At 39.9% G+C, this 18,796-nt stretch overlaps 1 protein-coding gene across 4 annotated transcripts in view; it reads right to left on the reverse strand.

Moving 5' to 3' along the window:
• PTK2 (protein tyrosine kinase 2) overlaps positions 1 to 18,796 on the reverse strand; it is a 233,240-nt gene that overhangs the window by 21,805 nt on the left and 192,639 nt on the right. For all 4 annotated transcript variants that reach the window (XM_035888979.1, XM_035888978.1, XM_035888980.1 and 1 more), the window contains 7 exons: positions 17,616 to 17,716; positions 16,262 to 16,351; positions 14,766 to 14,970; positions 7,846 to 7,957; positions 4,940 to 5,026; positions 3,592 to 3,729; positions 715 to 846 (listed from right to left, as the gene is read on the reverse strand). In XM_035888979.1, coding sequence (XP_035744872.1) covers positions 715 to 846; positions 3,592 to 3,729; positions 4,940 to 5,026; positions 7,846 to 7,957; positions 14,766 to 14,970; positions 16,262 to 16,351; positions 17,616 to 17,716 — 865 coding nt within the window. The remainder of the gene's footprint in view (positions 1 to 714; positions 847 to 3,591; positions 3,730 to 4,939; positions 5,027 to 7,845; positions 7,958 to 14,765; positions 14,971 to 16,261; positions 16,352 to 17,615; positions 17,717 to 18,796) is intronic.

An 18,796-nucleotide genomic window follows, 5' to 3' on the forward strand; every position in this document is an offset into this window, starting at 1 on the left:
ACCTATAGGCTCCCCAGCATGAGCCTATACAGAGTAATATGCTACTACCATCTGCTGCATCTGTAGCCATCAGTCTCAAGTAGGAGAATTTTAACACAGAACTTGAATTTTGAAAACTGGGAAGCCAGAATTGAACTAAAAAAAAATACACCAGTGGCACTGACAGGAAAACATGGAACTGCAGAGAAAAAGTAACAGAAGATCCCATTACCAATGCACCTCTTTCGCCTCCTGGTGATGTTCGGAGATTTTTCCCCACTTCACAGAGCTCGCTCTCAAATTCTTTCTTCCCACTACTACTGTGTCTCATTATTCCTCCAATGCCAGACTGTATACAACTCTTACTACAGTCAAGGTTGTTAGACAGCTGATGGTTATCCCATTTTTAGGGGTAGAGTATGCACAGATCTATCTCCTTAACAACAGGCAATCTCCAGATTGACACAATTATACCCACAACTTCCCACACATAAATACTCAACTGGATAAAGTGAGACTGACTAAAAACCCCAGCTGTTCAAGGTTATTTATAATACAGGACTCACTCACTAGCTGAACACTTAATTTAAAAACTGTTTCCAAACCCACATTTCAGCAGTTACTCCTATGTTAAGTAAATGGTCTCATTTCACAGAAGTGATCAGTTTTAGCAAGCTCCAATAAAAAAAGAAAAATCAGAATGAATTAAGAAGCACTATGAAACGAAGTATTTACCAGGAATCGTTCCTCTTTTTCAAGCCAGCGCTGATCTTCTTCCATCTCTTGTTGTTGTCGTATCAACCTCTCCTCCATGAGATGTGTGGGTAGAACCTGGCCCATTCCTCGTACGTCCAAAGTTCCCGAATCCTACAAAACAGAGTAAGTTTATTCAGTCTCACGACTTAAAATTTGTGTAAACAGCTGCAAAAACTTATAGATTATAAAATAACTTATTTCTAAAAGCCCAAACGCACAACAGTCAAGCAGAGTTCCTTCAACTCCTTATAAACCAAAGCAGACCACCAGAAGGAACTCCAACTCCAAACATTTTATCTGCCTTGCTCCTAATCACTGGAACCAAAAAGATTTGAAAAATTCCGTTCTGTTTTTCAGTAATGTTGTCACTTCTTATGCTGTACTTCATTTAAGTTGGACACCAAATCCAGATTTATCAATTTCCTTTTCTTGGTCTTGAGCAATAATGTAACGATCCAGTTTTTATGAGCGGCAAGATACATTTTTTACCCAAAACAAATACACTTTTCAGTTTTAGCTGACACTTGCAAAGCCTGCCACAAAAACATTTTTAATGATTTCTGAGTAAGTTTTTATGCATGTCTTAAGCTTACAATACTGAATGTAACATAACCGAGTGCTGTCTGGAAATCGTTAGCAAGAAGTGTATAAATTAGTATTCTTAAGGGAGTTTGGTAACAACTTCACTTAGATTGTTTTTAGGTAACCAAATGCCCAAGCTTTTGTGAAAACTTTGGCTGTAACTTATTATTACCAACACATGCAAAGCATTCATATCTTTGTCTCTAAATTAGAGAGACATGGATTTGACGGATGGACCACTCGGTGAATAAGGAATTGGCTGGATGGTTGCACTCAGAGCTGTAGTCAACAGCTCGATGTCCAAGTGGAGACCAGTGACGAGTGGTGTTCCTCAGGGGTAGGTGCTGGGACTGGCGCTGTTTAACATCTTTGTTGGTGACATGAACAGTGGGATTGAGTGCACCCTCAGCAAGTCTGCAGGTGACACCAAGCTGTGTGGTGTGGTTGACATGCTGGAGGAAAGGGATCCCACCCAGAGGGACTTTGACAGGTTTGAGAGGTGGGCCCATGTGAACCTCATGAAGTTCAAGAAGGCTAAGTACAAGGTCCCGCACATGCGTTGGGGCAATCCCAAGCACAAACAGAGGCTGGGTGGAGGATGGATTGAGAGCAGCCTTGAGGAGAAGGACTAGGGGCATTGGTTGATGAGAAGCTCACATGAGCTGGCATTGTGCACCCGCAGCCTAGAAAGCCAACTGTATCCTGGGCTGTATAAAAAGAAGTGTGGCCAGCAGGGCGAGGGAGGTGATTCTGCCCCTCTACTCTGCTCTGGTGAGACCCCATTGGGAATACTGCATCCAGCTCTGGAGCCCTCTCTGCTCTACTCTCCTAAGATCCCACCTGGAGTACTGCCTTCAGCTCCAGGGTCCCCAACATAAGATGGACACGGACCTGTTGGAGTGGGTCCAGAGGAGGTCCACGAAGATGATCAGAGGGCTGGAACACCTCTCCTATGAGGACAGGCTGAGAGAGTTGGGGTTGTTCAGCCTGGAGAAGAGAAGGCTGCAGGGAGACCTGATTGCGGCCTTTCAGTACTTAAAGGGGGCCTACAGGAAAGACGGGGACAATCTCTTTAGCAAGTCCTGCTGTGACAGGACAAGAGGCAATGGCTTTAAACTGAAACAGGGTAGATTTAGATTCAATATAAGGATGAAATTCTTCACTGTGAGGGTGGGGAGACACTGGTTGCCAAGAGAAGCTGTGGATGCCCCCTCCCTAGAAGTGTTCAAGGCCAGGCTGGATGGGGCTTTGAGCAACCTGGTCTAGTGGAAGGGGTCCCTGCCCATGGCAGGGGGGTTGGAATGAAATGACCTTTAAGGTCCCTTCCAACCCAAACCATTCTATAATTTTATGATTCTATATGCTTCCATCAACACTTTATTCAAGCACAACACAGTTAGACTTAAGTTGTTTCTACAGTCAATACTGAACTTGGGACTAAAACCCTTAACTATATACAGTGTGAACAACAGCACAGCAGCAAGTTGCAGTGGTACAATACATGGCCAAATCAACCAAGAGGCAAATGGAAGACTTGGACACCTATGTGCTTGCCTGTGTTTAAAAAGTAAGCCTCAGTTATCACTGAAATCTTTATCAAAGGCACAGGGAATAGAGCATTGGTTAGAGACAAAATGAATTTAAGACAGAAGCTGCACAAATCAAATCTTTGTGGGAGGATAAAATGGAATGAAGAAAGTATAAAGTATTGGGAGGAGAACAGAAAAAAAAATTACAGAAGGTTAAAGGGGGAATTAATCTAATGCTCCTTGCAGCAACTCTGTGCAATCATGACAGGCTGAAAAGTACCTAAGAGGAATTCAACTAAAGAACCGTTTTGCAGATCATTTCATGTTCTGTTCTGGATAAGTTATGGGGAAGCCTCAAGTACTTTAGCTATGCTGGGTATCTCCCATGAGAGGTATTTTTGAACAGTAATGATATTACGTATTTTTACACAAATGTTCCCATCTCTATTAACAACAATAAGTCTAAATAAAGCCTTCTTTTAACAAACAAAATATTTGCTATCAACTCATTTAGTTAAGATAATAAATAGCAATAACTTATCAAGAATTTGTGTTATGCCCAACCACAGGAGGATCTGTTTCAAAAAGAACAGAATTCAGCCATGACTCCCATCCCACTGCAGTAAGGTAATTTATAAAACATCAGAGAAGCAATTTTCCTACAATAATCTCCAGATGTACCCAAGTAATAAAAAAGTGGATCTACAGCACAGAGCGCAACAACAGATGTGTCAGTTCACAATACCTCCATGTTTGGTTGCCACACTGATATTTCCTGAGGCCGATGGTTCCAGGAATCTGCTTGATCCAAGAGAGAAGCCTGCCCAGGATAAATGCTGCCTGCCATGGCTGGTATCCCATGAGAACCAGGGTAGCCAGACACCTTTAGGCGAAACACAAAAAAAAGAAAAAAGAAAAAAAGAGTTACATTAATAAGACTATTGCTCGCCCATAATTAATAGCTCCCCCTTCTTTCAAGGGAGCAAATATGAGAGCGCAGAAATGACTCAATTCAAGCAGTCACTGATAGGGAGGAAGGGAACCAACATCAGAAGAAGGAAGCCAAGCCAAAATACGACACAAAACCTCTTTTTTAAGTCTTTGAGGATGTCTATCATAACTTAACTGCTTGAGGATAACTATAACTACATATAAATACAACTGTTGAGAATAACAGTAACTATTTGAGGACGCTTATCAAAACAGCGGCATTAGAGAGTACGTTTTAACCTCTGCAGCCAAAAAGATCAAAGTCCTCTGATGAACAAAAGTAAACCTATTGATACACTTGTAAGAGCTACACATGCAGAGCTCATATCCAAGTTAATAGGAGCCTGCACCCATTACCCTACCAAGCCATATAAAAATGTACCCCCTGGTGTATGTTACAAGCTTAAGTCTTGATTGACGGCATGTAATTAATGTGCTTAGCTGCCCAGCCTGAGAACTTTTCCACCGGAAAATCAAAGTAGTTTTAATGAGTCTGAAGTACTCATTGAAACAATGAAAACCTCCCCCTCTCCATGGAAAAAAAAAATCTCAACCAAGACTGCTATATATGGCTACAGCTTTGAGCAAACCCATGAATGCTTAAAGTACTTTCATGACAAACTTTTGTTTTCAATTTCTTCAGCAGTGTTAGGAAGAAAAGCAAAACCTGTGAGTATATGATGTGGTAGATCTACAGGTGGCGATCAGCCAACAGAAAAAAATGTTTCAGAGAATCATCAGGGAACAGAGTAGCAATAAGCCCAAGGAAAGTCCATTAGCTAATGCCATTTTATAAGGCAAGTCATTTTATAGCTTAGCACAAATGTTAACATGAACAACACATTCCTTCAATAGATATGAAAATGTCTGATGTGTTTCACTGTAGTTTTAGGAATCTGAGCACCGTATCAGATACGAAAGTATTTGCCATCTGGATTAAACCTAGCAGGTTCAGTTTGGGGTTTGTTCTGATGTAAACCAAAAACCATTTAACAGAATTGAATGAAAATAAACCGCGTAAGAAGTGAATCAATCCCACCAGCTGCAACTGAGTTATAAACCCCACGTATGAAAACATACATGCAGAGTGTTAAATGCAATACCTGGTAATGATTTGGCTGTACCATATGCTGTGGACTTGGATAAAACCCTTCACTGGATCTCGGACTGGGGTAACCAGGCCTACTGGGCTGTAAATGTAAAGGAATTTTTAGTCTCTTTAGAAACAGAAAACTATAACCAGAAAATTACTCTTCAGTGAGGCAAACATTTATAGGTGGTGTACCACAAAAGCAAGCTCAACCCCCCCCCGGAATAAATATTCTAAAATTACTAACATTTTTTTTAAACAACTAAAACTAAGTTTTTCTCCATTTTTGCTTGGAAATGGAAACAGCTGAAGTGTTTGCTATGTATGTCAGTAAATAATGCTTGCCCTGTGAATTTTTTGTGCATATTTAATTGTTTGCACTAAATGACCTGCTCCATGCTGTTTAACTCCTAGAGAAGACATCAGGTAGGAATATAATTCTTAAATCAAGTTTCCAGGTGCAAACATAACATTGTTTCTAAGTTCACAATCTGCAGTACATACAGTTTTGCTATTAATTTGTTGCTTTTGTGACCAATCCCAAAAGTAAATTCTTTTGCTTCAGTCAGAACACAAACCAAACTGGTTTGTTTAGCATAGATATTTCTATGTGTTATTCTGAGGCTTATGGTTAGTTCTGATAATTAACTTCTGTGTAATTAATTGCCTCAATATGGAAGGTGGTTTTGATCATATTCTGAACTCCATGGACACTTCATTATCCAGGCTTTGTTTTGCCACTCATTCCCAGCCAAGAAAAAACAAGACAGAACTAGAAATGACAGCTAAAGAGCAGCTATCAAGAGTCTTTACCTGACTATCTTGCTTTTCTCCTTCCAGGTAAAAAACCAAGATGTATAATCACAGGAATACATGAGAAAAGCCACCAGAAATTCAGACAGCACTATTACAAAAAACTGCACAAAAAGGAGCCTGGTTTTCTGCACCCGTTGAACAGATCATCCTTTTGCCAGAGTAGGTATAGGAATTTCACACTACTGAAAGAAGTAACATTGGAAAATGTTGCTCAGAACAACATACTTTTATCTTCTGAGCAGAAGTCTTCTTTGTTTGATATTAACCTCCAAAGGTATATTTGGGGTTTTTTTTTTTGTTTTGTTTTTTGGGTTTTTTTTTATGAGGAACAGTGCTGCTAGGAGTTTTAGAAGGAGAAAAATTAACCCAAGAGGGAAAAAAGACCCCCCAAGCTTCGTTCTGCAAATGGGCTCCTTCAGTCCTTCTGGCAGTTAAAGGCGACCACCACATTACTTAGAGATTGCAGAGTTTTATCATCACTTTATGAAAAATGTCATTATCATTCTGTACTAGTATCTGTTTTCTCTCAAGCTTCTGAAATCACTGCAAGATACAAGTATTTCACAGTACAAATTGTGGTATCTGTGAATTATTTGAGAACATGTAGAAGTTTAAGGCTATAAATAAAATGGAGTTTAAGCCCTATAAAGACCTGAATTTTGCATAATGAATTGTTGGAAGAAAAAAAATTGTCATCATTAGAAAATTAGATAATAAGAGATACTTAAAATCCCATTATCTATGAAATTCAACTTGTTCAAATGTCATTAGTATGTACGATCATATTTTACACAAAAATACTGTATAAAAAACCTAACCAACAACTGCATCGCATGTACAGTGAGGACATACTAACTCCCCCAGAGGCAGTGATTGAATTAATTTCAGTCTTAACACATCTTTTGTCAGGTGTTTCAGTTTCTACATCACACCCAAAGTTCTAGCGATGATAATTTCCAATATTGTGTAGCTCCTAAATTACATTAGTAAAAGGTATTTACTCTATTTCGATTAGCCCCAAAGCTTCAAGACTTAACAAATTATTCAAACAAGGTTGTAATAATTAAGTAGCACGTTGTTCCAATTTATGCAGTTTATCTGCTTCTATAACTCGGAACATCGTCTGTTTATACACACACCAAACCCTGCAAGTGAATCTCAGATGACTAAACGGGGTGATGGACTGTTTGCTGTTTTTAACTGAAATTAAAGCCCGCATTTCTTGGTTGCCATAAATCAAAATGCAGACCCAAGCTTGGAAATCTATCAGGCAACAACCTGGGTGTGGGCAAACTAAACAAAATAAAAATAATTTGCCTTCCCATGGATGTTGGGGGATTGTGTGCAGCTGAAGGTGCCACACGAGCACTACTGAAATCATTATCAGCACCAGAGCTTGTGCATACAGCTACAGGAATTCACCACAAACTGATCAGGACGCAGATAATACTCCACAGTACAGTGGTGACTGCACAAAATTAAATTCTTCGAAACACAGGCTCGATCCTTCAAAGGGGAAAATAACTCTGATGAGAAGCAGACAAATTACTGAGAGAAGAGAGTGCTCAGCAACTGGTGAGGTTAGGCTGCCACAAATGCAGAACACATCAGCGACACCCAACCAGGACAGGCATGTAATGAAATGAAATGAAGTGTAAACTAAAACACGTAAGGTCCTTGGAAGCAAACCCCTAATTTTCTGTCCAGAATAAGGAAGGTGCAATGACTTGATTTCTATACTCTTGCTGATGTGTTATAAATAAACTTCACAGTGGTCTGAAAGCTAATGTTTTGTAGGAGTGCTACAAGAAAGAATAAAGAAAAGGCCAGGAAACAATTTTGTGGCATCTATGGTAGCCTTTTACAAGCTAAACAACAAGAAACAGATAATCATTAGTGCAATATTATAGCATGGATCAGTTCTAGTAACAGTTCAAGTAGAGCCAGGTCATTTCAGGCAAGTATTACCAGATGATGACAAAATTGGCCAGAATGCCATTGTTTGAGCAAATCCATCAAAGGAGGCTTTGAAGAAATAAATGTAATAAAAAGAGGGGGTTTTGGTTGTTTTTTTAAACACACACAATTTGCAGTCTTAGCTACCTTGGGAGGAGCATCATCTGATCCTCCTGAGTCCCAGGATACTGTGACTTGTCGCCTGGATTCCATTCTCATTCGTTCTTCTTGCTGCAGCTTCTCTTCCTCCAGTATTGTACTAAGAAAAAACATATTATATTTAAGTAAAACTCCAGTTCAAGATCTAGCAAACCTCTCCCCAGAGCTCCCACATTTCTCAGACTGATGCATACTATTCAACAATACTGAAACAAAACTGAAATGACTGAAAACTGAAACACAAACTTCTTTTACTTATATTGCTTAGGTTTCTGAAAATAAGTATCAGGAAGAAATGCTTCCCTAAGATTACCAGTGTGCTTTTAACAACAGAAGCAGCACCAACTTTTTAGAAAGCTGTGATTGATCTTGTACAAAAAAAGGTTTTTTGCATGTTAACAGTTCTTTTGATACGTAATTACACAGAGAAATCCTCAAAGACAATAACAAATCCAGCACTTAATTGTATGAAAACTTATTTTTCAAAAGAAAATATCCTACTGAACTGCCGCAACGGTTCAAAACAAACTGGAAATGTTCTTTGCTGAAACTCAACAAAGCTTCAGATCACTGGGATTTGTTTTCTTTTCTAAACAAAGCAGTCAAACCCCCACTTTAAATACTCTGTCTTCAGCTCTTACATTTTAGCTTAACCAGGAACACATTCAGCAAACAAATTTAGCAAAACAGAAATATCTGACAGCATTCACTCAGCTTCTAAACACTCAGGTCCAAAGGCTGCATTTTCAACAACGTACAAGACAGTAGGAAAACCAGTTTGCTACTTACCACTGTTCTGACTATTAAAAAGACCGTTTGAAGTTCAACATGATACTGCTGCCCCCACAGCAGCCTCCTCCCAGTCCTGCTATGTGGATTATTAATGTTGGATATTTGCCATTTGAAAAATACTCAGAATGAAGCTTTGAAATAGGGAGCTGCAAGTTTGTTGGAGTTGCACGCTACGTGGATATTCTGGAGATGCACGTAGGGCAGATTATTTACGTATGGATACCCCCAGCGTAAAGATAATCCTGTGAAGGAGCTATTCCAGCTTCTTAATCCCTCAAGAGTTTTGAGAAACAAAGCTAGGTTCCGAGTTTATCATCTCCTGTTCTGTCTGCTAAATAACCACCCAGAATTACTCATGCAGGGGATGAGATCAACTACAGCAATCTATTCTAATCTTGGAACTTTACTGCTTATTTCAAGAATAAATTCCTGCTTGGTTGCAGACGAGAACTTTGCTTTTCCTTACTCAGCCAAAAAAAAAAAAAAAAAAAAATCTCTGCCACTTCTAAAAAGCAGAGAAGTCATCTCATCTCACAGCAGCTAAACCAAGTTTCTAAGTATTGCTGCAATTTCAATCCATCATTGCTGAAGTAACACAAGAATGTGGAATAAAAACAAAATCAGACAAGTTATTTGCAAAAGTCATCCTGATATAACTACCACGGAAACATGGCTACAGCCCAACGGAGGGAACTAAACAGAAAAAATCTTTCTGTTTTACCACTCTCTTCCTTCAGAATAAGGAAAATGAAGTATTTCCTCCTTGAACCCATGAAGAACTAGCAAAAAGCCACCAATTTAAAGCTAGGTCACACTTCAGATATTCAGCATACGTTTTTATGTAGCAGGAGAAATCGGCCAACATGCATCCACAGCCATGAACCATGATTATGATCTTTCAAGAAATACCTCAAGATTTTTAAAAAAACCACAACAAAACAACACAAAAAAATCCACCCAGACGTTGCATAAATAAAATACAGGTTTTTAACAGAGCTGTTGACCCAGCAGTCGCTCTAATCTGAGAAAAAGAATGGAACAGGAGTCAGCTAAAAGCAGCTGCCTAAATTTAGAGATGGCTTATTGACAATTTGGGGCCATGGGTATCGTTTGTCACAGCACAGCCCTGTTTTTCCATAAAAAGGAACGAACCACCAATACCTATCTGCCTTGCTTATCAAAGCCATTTTACCTGTGGTGTCATGTATTCAATACAATAACATTAACTTCCATCATTTCACCGGAAATGACAAATTTCTACTGAAATGACTTGTTTTACGTAACATAAACTCAGCTTTTTGCCTTGCAACTCTAATTCATCCCACCCTGCTCTTTCGTCTCCTGTGTCACCAGGAGGTCCTTTCCCCAAAACCCCGGTAAGCAGCCTGGTCAAAGGTTGTGCTGCAGCAGAACGTGTACTTGGATGCCCTTGAGTATTACTGACAAGAATATAAAATAGAAATGCCTCAGAGAAGCATTACTCGAAAAAACTACAAAGAATATAAATGACTCACAGAGACGTCTTTGTTTTTACAGAGGGAAGACCAATCCATAGACTGAGTAAAAGCGTGCCAAGAGATATTTTTGACCTTTCTCACTGCAGCTGCTTACTCTGAACAGTTTATTAGAATTTGCAGAAGGTCAGGAAAGTCAGATCTAGGCATATTTTCCCAAACTACACATATTTTTAGCAGCAAAGAGGAGCAAGCCGAGATGTATTTCTATTCATATGATTTCCCCAGCAACTCTTGAGGTAGTACAGACTAACTAAACTCATCTTCTTGGCTAGGTGAAGTCTAATGAAAAATCTCAACTATTAAAAGTTTGCATAATCGCTAAACTTATTTAATTTACAAAGAGTCTTTTTACCGAAATTTGGCCTGGGACATTGAAAAGGAAACACTGGGAGCTTCAGTGTAGGAATAGCTGAAACACTAAACCATATCCTTACATTTCAAAAGGCACGGCGATACCAGCGTTTGCTCCTGCGGTGGTGCGGGAACCAACAGTAAATGCTGACCCTGAACAAGCAGCTTCCTTTTTTCTCTCTGTGGTCTCCAGCCATCAGAAATGCAAAGCTGGATGCAGATGAAGATATTTTTGCATGCTGCTCTAATTTAAAAGCACTTTCATATGGATTATAGATTATTCCGAATGGTTACTGTCAAATAGCAAAAGGCTAATGGAGTGTTATGCAGCCTCAATCATGTATTTCAGGTATGTGCTAAAATATTTTTTGGCAGAATGCCACGAAAGGAGAGGACTCAAACTGCCCTCACTCTTACCAAGTTTTGTTTCTTTTATTTAAAAGCAATGTTTTCAGGACCTACACCAAATGCAGTCCAGTTCTCATCAGTTAATTACCTTAGTGTTGTCATAAAATCACACTTAAAAAGCAGGATTAAGATTTTTTTTTTTTTTTTTTTTCTCTCCCCATTCTTTTTAGAGCCATATTAGATAATGTGACCTGCAGCACTGGGATGCTGGTGGGGTCATCCACTGCGTTAAAACCTGTGCTTCTTCATCACCGGCCAACAGAGGGCCAGACACACGCTCTTATCGCAGCACTGATACAACTGCTTTTTATTTTGCTGTTTGTAGTAGAGAGAAAGCGTTAGCGATAGGTACTTTATATAAAATTCATTCAATGATGCAGTGAAAATGTCATGCCATTACATTAATTTGAAAATTAAAATCCAACTTAACCTTCAATGCAAAAAAACCCCCACTTTTATCAGAATTACCAACCAAAGGGACTCTCAGGGCACCACAACTCCGCAAGCACTAGCCTGGGAGCTGACTTACAAGAAAATCTGGGAGTATACTGGTGCTCCCTTAGCAATACACACCTGTGGCATATTAAGCATCGCAAAGTATAAATTAAATTTTATAATAAAGGCACGTATGAGATAGTTTATGGTTACAGTGAGTGTACAAATATAGTACAGTAAAGGTATGGTTTTAGTAAGTGCTGTAAAAGTGATATTGCATGACTGAAGTACATTAAACACTTTGCCAAGGGCCTCTTGTATGATTTACCATGTAGTGCAAGACTAAAAATCTTTTCTACAAAAGGTCTGCAAGGTCACGCTTCCTGATTAAAATACCACAGATTCTAATTCTGGGCCAGCCAGTGACAGAATCGCAGGAGTAGCAGGGTCACACCCTCACTTTCATAGAATCATAGAATCATTTAGGTTGGAAAACACCTTTAAGATCATCAGGTCCAACTGTTACCCTAACCCTGCCATCTCACCACTAAACCCTGTCCCTAAGCACCTCATCTACGCTTCTTTTAAATCCCTCCAGGGATGAGGACTCGACCACCTCCCTGGGCAGCCCATTCCAGAGCCTGACAACCCTTTCGGTGAAGAAATTTTTCCTTATGTCCAACCTAAACCTGCCCTGTCGTAACTTCAGACCATTGCCCCTCGTCCTATCGTCCGTTACCAGGGAGAAGAGGCTGACTTATTCTCACTTTTACCACTCTCCATAATTGAAAAAGGGACCCAGGATGTGACAAGGAATTAAATTTGGAAATCCACAATCCACCCATTTGTTTCTGAAAACTAATTCATCCCTATCCAATTTGGACAGATCAAATGCTATAAAATATAAAGCCTTATTACTACCTGAGTAATGCTATACAAATTCCACAGAAATCAGCATCTTTGCATTACACAAGCAGCTACAAATAAAGTTTGTGCAAAGCAGATGTTTAAGAAATAGGAAAATAACAAACAGAGAACATATGAAATGCTTATGTTCCCATCCGTGCTATTTCAGATGCAGAAAAGAAGTTTTTTCCCAAAGCTATGGACTTTTTCCTCATTAAACCGAAGAGGAACGTTGCAGTGCGGTACCACTGGCTTCAAGCACACAACTGGTCTGCTCGCAGCTTGAAAAGACGACCCTGGATAGGATCCAGAACAAGCAGCAGCAACACCACACAGAAAAGGCCACCAGGGAAATGGCTTGTTTTTGCAAGTTCATGGGAATTTGAGTTTTGAAACACAATCTTTCCTAGGCTGCCTGGGATTGCCTCATCATAAGGGAATTGGCAACCTCTCCAACGAGAGGCTGACTCTGTCTGCGAGCAGCACAAAGAAGCCCAAAGGACAAGCGTGCTGCCTAACTTCCAGGAGATAAAGGTCACCAGGTCTCTGCTTTGGTGAGAATGAAATAAAAAAAGGGGATTAGGGTTGCTGTGGCCCCAGGAGAGAGCTCGTTCTCTAAACAATGCTTCAAATCTCCTCGCGTGACTAGAGGAGCAAAAAAACCCACCCCCCTCGATGCATTTTTCTCAAATCAGCAAATCGTTTAGGTTGGAAGGGACTCCTGGAGGTCTTGAGTCCAATCTCCTAGTAAAGTTAGGCTCCAGGCTTGGAACCTTTTCCAGTCAAGGTTTGAAAGTCTTGCAGCATGGAAGTTCCAGAGTCTTTCTGGGTGACCTATTTCAGAGCTTACCTCTGCACACTGAGAATCCCAAACGAAAATTTGCCTTGCTGCATTATCATGAGTGTTGGTTCTCGCCCTTTGGACACGCATTTCTGAGGAAAGCTAGGCTCTTGGGCACTGATCTATCTTTTTAACTGGTGATACCATTCCACATTTTTTACCTTCTTCCCCTCCAGACTCATGCTCTTGTAAGTGTTGCTGCTGTCACTCTCTCTGACTACAGTCTACATTTATTTCACCACCCAACACAATCGCTTTTACTCTGGATTTACTCATCCTCTTCCCTTGCTGGTGAGATACTCTCCCCTCCTGGGTCTACACACCACAGCCATCTTCCATTTTTTTAGGGCTTCATTCTCCTCCATGCCAGTCAGCTGTGAGTTATCAGTACAATCTGACTGCACATTAAAAAGAATCCTATTCTTCCAGAGTCAAAAAAAAAGGAAAAAGGAAGTGAATTGCCAATTTCCAACTATTACCCAAATCACAGAACCATGTCACATCTTTTCCTTGCAAACCCTACCAAGTTTTACCGTTCCTTCCTTTGCAGTTAACTCCACAGAGTCAACAGCTTAAGCTCTTTCCTGGAAGGGCTACGTCTTTCTCTAGCCGTGTAAATTATTAGTCTACACAGGAGCTCCCAGAGTAACAGACGGTGGAACCGTATGACACGTTAGGAAATAGGAAAAAACTTAAGGGTTGCTAAGTTAGCCATAAAGCAACTCTGAAATACCATCAAAATTATATAAAAATTCTTCCTCTTTTTAACCACCTATGAATTTCCTTGTACCATGAACATCCAGTGACAGCACAATGATATTACGAAAATAAAACATGCCACGAAGCACAGCTTTGAAACAAGACGCAAGATAAAACTGAAGAATTTGGCAATGAATTACAACAAACCCAAGAATGGATTTACAGTATACAATACCTATGTATTGTTTGAGGCTTATATTGACTTAAGCAAAGTAGATTATGAGCACTCAAAATCCCAAAGGTGGTCACAAATATCAAATTTGTCTACACAGTAGCTCAGTGATGTTTCAAAGTTTAAATATCGCTCCCATTTTGTGGCTGGCAAAATGGGCACATGGACACTGGAATAAATTATTGGAGAATAAACTGGGGTGTGAATTTACACTGGTCTCAGAAGTGTGTGCTCGCATTTATTCCAAGATAAACATAAGCTAGTGTATATCCTGGTTTACAAAGGGCAAAGGAATTCCTAGGTAATGACGCTGCATCTATTGCAGGCTCCGCAACTGCCACAGGGCAACTACTGTGCTGCATATGTTCTGAAAATAACTTTCAACAGCACCCACCTGATGGTTCATTTATTTAAGAAAGGATACACTTCTACCCCAAAACTATACACAATCACCTCCCCAAGGATTGTAGCATACATAGCTAAAATTATAAAAAAAATTGCTAGCAAAATCTGAAGTTTTTCTTGCAGTTGTTTGAATTTATTGACTAGTCTAATTTTCTCCAACAGATAAGGTCCAGATTTCCAAAAGAATACCAACAATGTGGCCTTCTGAAGATAATACCCTATGTCTTGCATTTTCCATGGAAATAAAATACTGCAACAGAATATACAGTGAAAATAAATATTTTCTGAACAAGGAAACGACCTTTCAGAAGTATAACCCTACCTGAGTTGTGCTTTAAGTTCAGTAAACCTGGGTCGTCTACTAGGGTCGTATGCCCAGCACTTGGTCATAAGGCTGTAGAGGGTAGGAGGGCAGTTTGGAGGCATTGGGAGCCGCTCACCGTTCTCAATTCGCCCAATCACATCATTGTTCTTCACTCCCTGGAAGGGCTTTACCCCATGCATTAGGATCTCCCACATACACACACCTGAGAAACGCACACACAAAAAAAATATTTCCCATGTCAGCAAACAACAAAACCTGTTAAAAAAGAAACAAACCGCGATTTTGTACAGCCAACCACCACAATTTCTTCTGAAATGAATAGCTAGGAAATCAGTTTTGACTTACCGGCTGGCAGCAGAGGGGAGTGATACGCAGTAGGATCACACACACACCATCAACCTGAACTATTTATGAGGAAGCATGACCCACAGCTGGCTCACGGCAGCCTGGCTTCACATTTAGATTATGTTTACCTATTTGTAAATCGGAATGGTTGCTCATATTCAAACCTACTTTATGAGGTAGAATGAGCTGTGCTTGCTTTTCCCTTTGACTAGTTCCAACTGGCTTGTTTCGACACGTAGAGCGTATTTTCACTTTGAGGGTGTTTTAATATTGGCATTGATCCAAATTTTTTTGTGCTGAAACTATGTAATAAAACAGTTTCTGCTGAAACTATGTTAAAAGCACAAAGGGGAAAATGGTCTGTCAGCTTAGCATTGGCCAGAATGTTCCATAGACTTCATTTTTCTAACTCTGACTGCACTAGAGTTTTCTTCAAACTATTATAAACCTGCTAAAATTCACATACCCTTCACTTAAAAACATCCAAATTTTATTCTGTAAAGAGGTTGAACCCTTACTTGTCTGCCCTGCTCTTATTTCAAGTGTCCTCATCTTTGCTCCTTTACGCAGCCTGTTTTTGTTCTGTCTGTCCAGACCAGCAGTTTAGACCGGTTTGAGTACAGGTGATCAGATTCATACAAAAACTTGCATATTTAGGAAAAAAAGATCAAGATCAGTGGGATATTCCCATTTACCCTTATTTTTACTCAGCTTCTGTCATATTTTGTAAGCTAGCAGGAGCTATAAAAGACCAATTAAGTGGGAATTTAGCATTAAAGATCTGCAAAGAGGACATCATGTAGGCAGATCTACGCATTAAGCAAGGAAGCAGGCACATCACCATAAAAGAAAAAGTGAAAATATGAAGTAGAACCAGCAAATAATGGTATAACAAACATAATTTCTTTCAGCTTTTTACTAGAGGCAAAAAGGCATGTGAAACTTTAGGGCTTACTGAGTAGAAAAAGGAAAGAAAAATATAGAATGTATTGGAATGTAATGGAAAATGTGCTGGAAGAAACTGTATTTTCAGAAAGTACAGTAAAAACAGTGCCAAATATCTGGAAATTATTAATTTACAGTAGTTAAAACAAAACATCAAACTTCTCCAACAGAACACTGAAGAACCCCCACCATTTGGTACTCACCAAACATCCACACATCGCTAGCTGAGGTAAACCGTCGGAAGTTGATTGACTCTGGAGCCATCCATTTGATGGGTAATTTTCCTTTGGAAGCTACAGGGAAGGCAAGACAAGGCAGGCTTTTATTCCTACTACTGAGCTCAAGCATAGATTTTGTTCTCAGTGAAATAATTCATAGGCAAAACCCATCTCCAGTGAAGCACTTTATCAAAGTTTGTACAACAAGATTTCTGCACTGTCTGACCAGTTCTGCTGGCAGACCCTCCACCTAGAGAGAACAGCAGCACTTTGCCTAAATATTCAGACTGATAGAGATCCTTTAAGTTAATTCTTACTTCAAGATGCAACTATTGCAGTTAAGAAGGTACTAGCACCCAATCTGAAAGTGTCACAAAATCTCAGCAAGGGAGTCGGTGTTTTTAAATGATTAATCAAGAACGGCTACGTTGTTTGGCCTTACATAAAACAGAAAAAGAACCGACAAAACCCAGAAATAATCCCCCAAACCTCCCAATGGAGCCCCCAGCAACAACTCCCAAAAGCAAAACAAGAAATGATCACGTCAAAAAGTATTCCCCCTCTCCTCTCAGCAAATAAAATGACGATATGTAGCTCACAGTGATACAAGACAAATAAAGCAAGGAAATATAATGGAGTGTAAGGGGACAGATAAAGGATTTTAAAATGTATGACTGAAAGTAGAAATATACTGAAAACTAGATCTATGAATACATGGTTTCATAATATACAACAGATTTAAAATGCTGCTGCTTGGTACCCTACATGCAATCTCTACTCTCCTGCTGTATTTCCCATCTATCAGGCACTGCAGGATGTCTCACAGCTGCTGGAGCCACTTAAGATTAGTATTCCATCCAAAATGGGGGAAAAAGTAGACTTCAAAGACTTTTTGGTACTGAATCTCCCTAGGTCAGTGGCATCTGAAGTATACAGCATACAATGACAGCACAAACTCAAAATTTATCTGTAGGTAACCTTGAACTCATTGTAGGCTACCTATATTATGCCATGAATAGGAGTGTTACCTCCAACAAGCCACAAATGTGGACAATCTTCTAAATATCATGAAGAAAGCACTATAAGCTTGTCCTAAAAAGTGGAATTTTACCTACACATGAATTTTCTACTTTTTGCAACTTAAATCAGACCTTGTAATTCTTCATCTTAAGCACACAGGTAGGAATTTACTGCCATCTATTAAATTGTTGAATAGCTTGCCTTTTTATACAACAGCTAGACCACGAAAATCTTAATTCCTTTAGACAACAACCTCAGTATTATGAGAAGCAGTTGCGTTCTAACTGGCCTGCAAGAAGCATCCAGAGTGTCAACTTACCTTTATAGTAAGTACTGTCTTCCATGTATCGGGATAAACCAAAATCACCTAATTTCACACAGTCAGTGGCAGATACCAGCACATTTCTAGCAGCAATATCCCTGCCAAACAGAGGAGACATAATTTCTAATCATTAAAAAACCTGAAGTGGTGAAATACCATGTGAAAAACATTATTAAACCCCAGAAGGATCAAACACCTTTTGAGAGGACTGAATTATTTGTCTAGTCATGGTTTGGGTGTGCATGTATAGAAGACAACAACTACACGTTTGTCTACTGATTCTGAGAAGCTTGCAGAAATGCTGCAGTACATTTGATCCTTGTAAGTAATAGCTGTCATGCAAAAGTATAACCGTCAATGTCAACATGACAGAAAAAGGGTTTATTCTTCATCTACTTAAATATCACAGGCTAACAATTTTTAGCAATTAGAATTGATGGAAAGAAGAAAATCTGCCTCCTGACCCTGCAAAGGTAAGGAAGTGCTTTGAGATCTCAGTCCTGTAAGAGGCTTCCTAATAAGGAGCTCAGTTTTAAGCAATGCCACCGGGATTATGAAAAGACTTGGGCGTTTTTCCCTTGCAGTTTCCTGGGTGAGATAACGCACCTTATGTGTCTGTTGATTCTGGATTTCAGCAGGCTTGACTAAGTATTGACAGATTTAGCTTTGAGCAGTGAAGTAAGTGCAGCAAACCAAGCGGCGCTACTTTCTCCCATTTCAGTATGAATCATAGAATCATAGAATCGTAGAATGTTTTGGGTTGCAAGGGACCCCTAGAGGTCATCTAGTCCAACCCCCCCACAGGAGCAGGGACACCGCTAACTAGATCAGGCTGCTCAGAGCCCCATCCAACCTGGCCTTGAATGTTTCCAGGGATGGGGCCTCCACTACCTCTCTGGGCAACCTGTTCCAGTGTTTCACCACCCTCATTGCAAAGAATTTCTTCCTTATATCCAGTCTAAACCTACCCTGGGGTTTAGTTTAAAACCATTACCCCTTGTGCTGTCACAGCTGGCCCTACTAAAAAGATTTTCCCCATCTTTCCTATGGGCCCCCTTTAGGTACTGAAAGGCCGCAATCAGGTCTCCCCGCAGCCTTCTCTTCTCCAGGCTGAACAAGCCCAACTCCCTCAGCCTGTCCTCATAGGAGAGGTGCTCCAGCCCTCGGATCATTTTTGT

The sequence above is a fragment of the Egretta garzetta genome, unplaced genomic scaffold (assembly GCF_000687185.1).
Source record: "Egretta garzetta isolate BGI_Z169 unplaced genomic scaffold, ASM68718v1 scaffold441, whole genome shotgun sequence".
In the NCBI taxonomy this organism is placed as follows: Eukaryota; Metazoa; Chordata; class Aves; order Pelecaniformes; family Ardeidae; genus Egretta; species Egretta garzetta.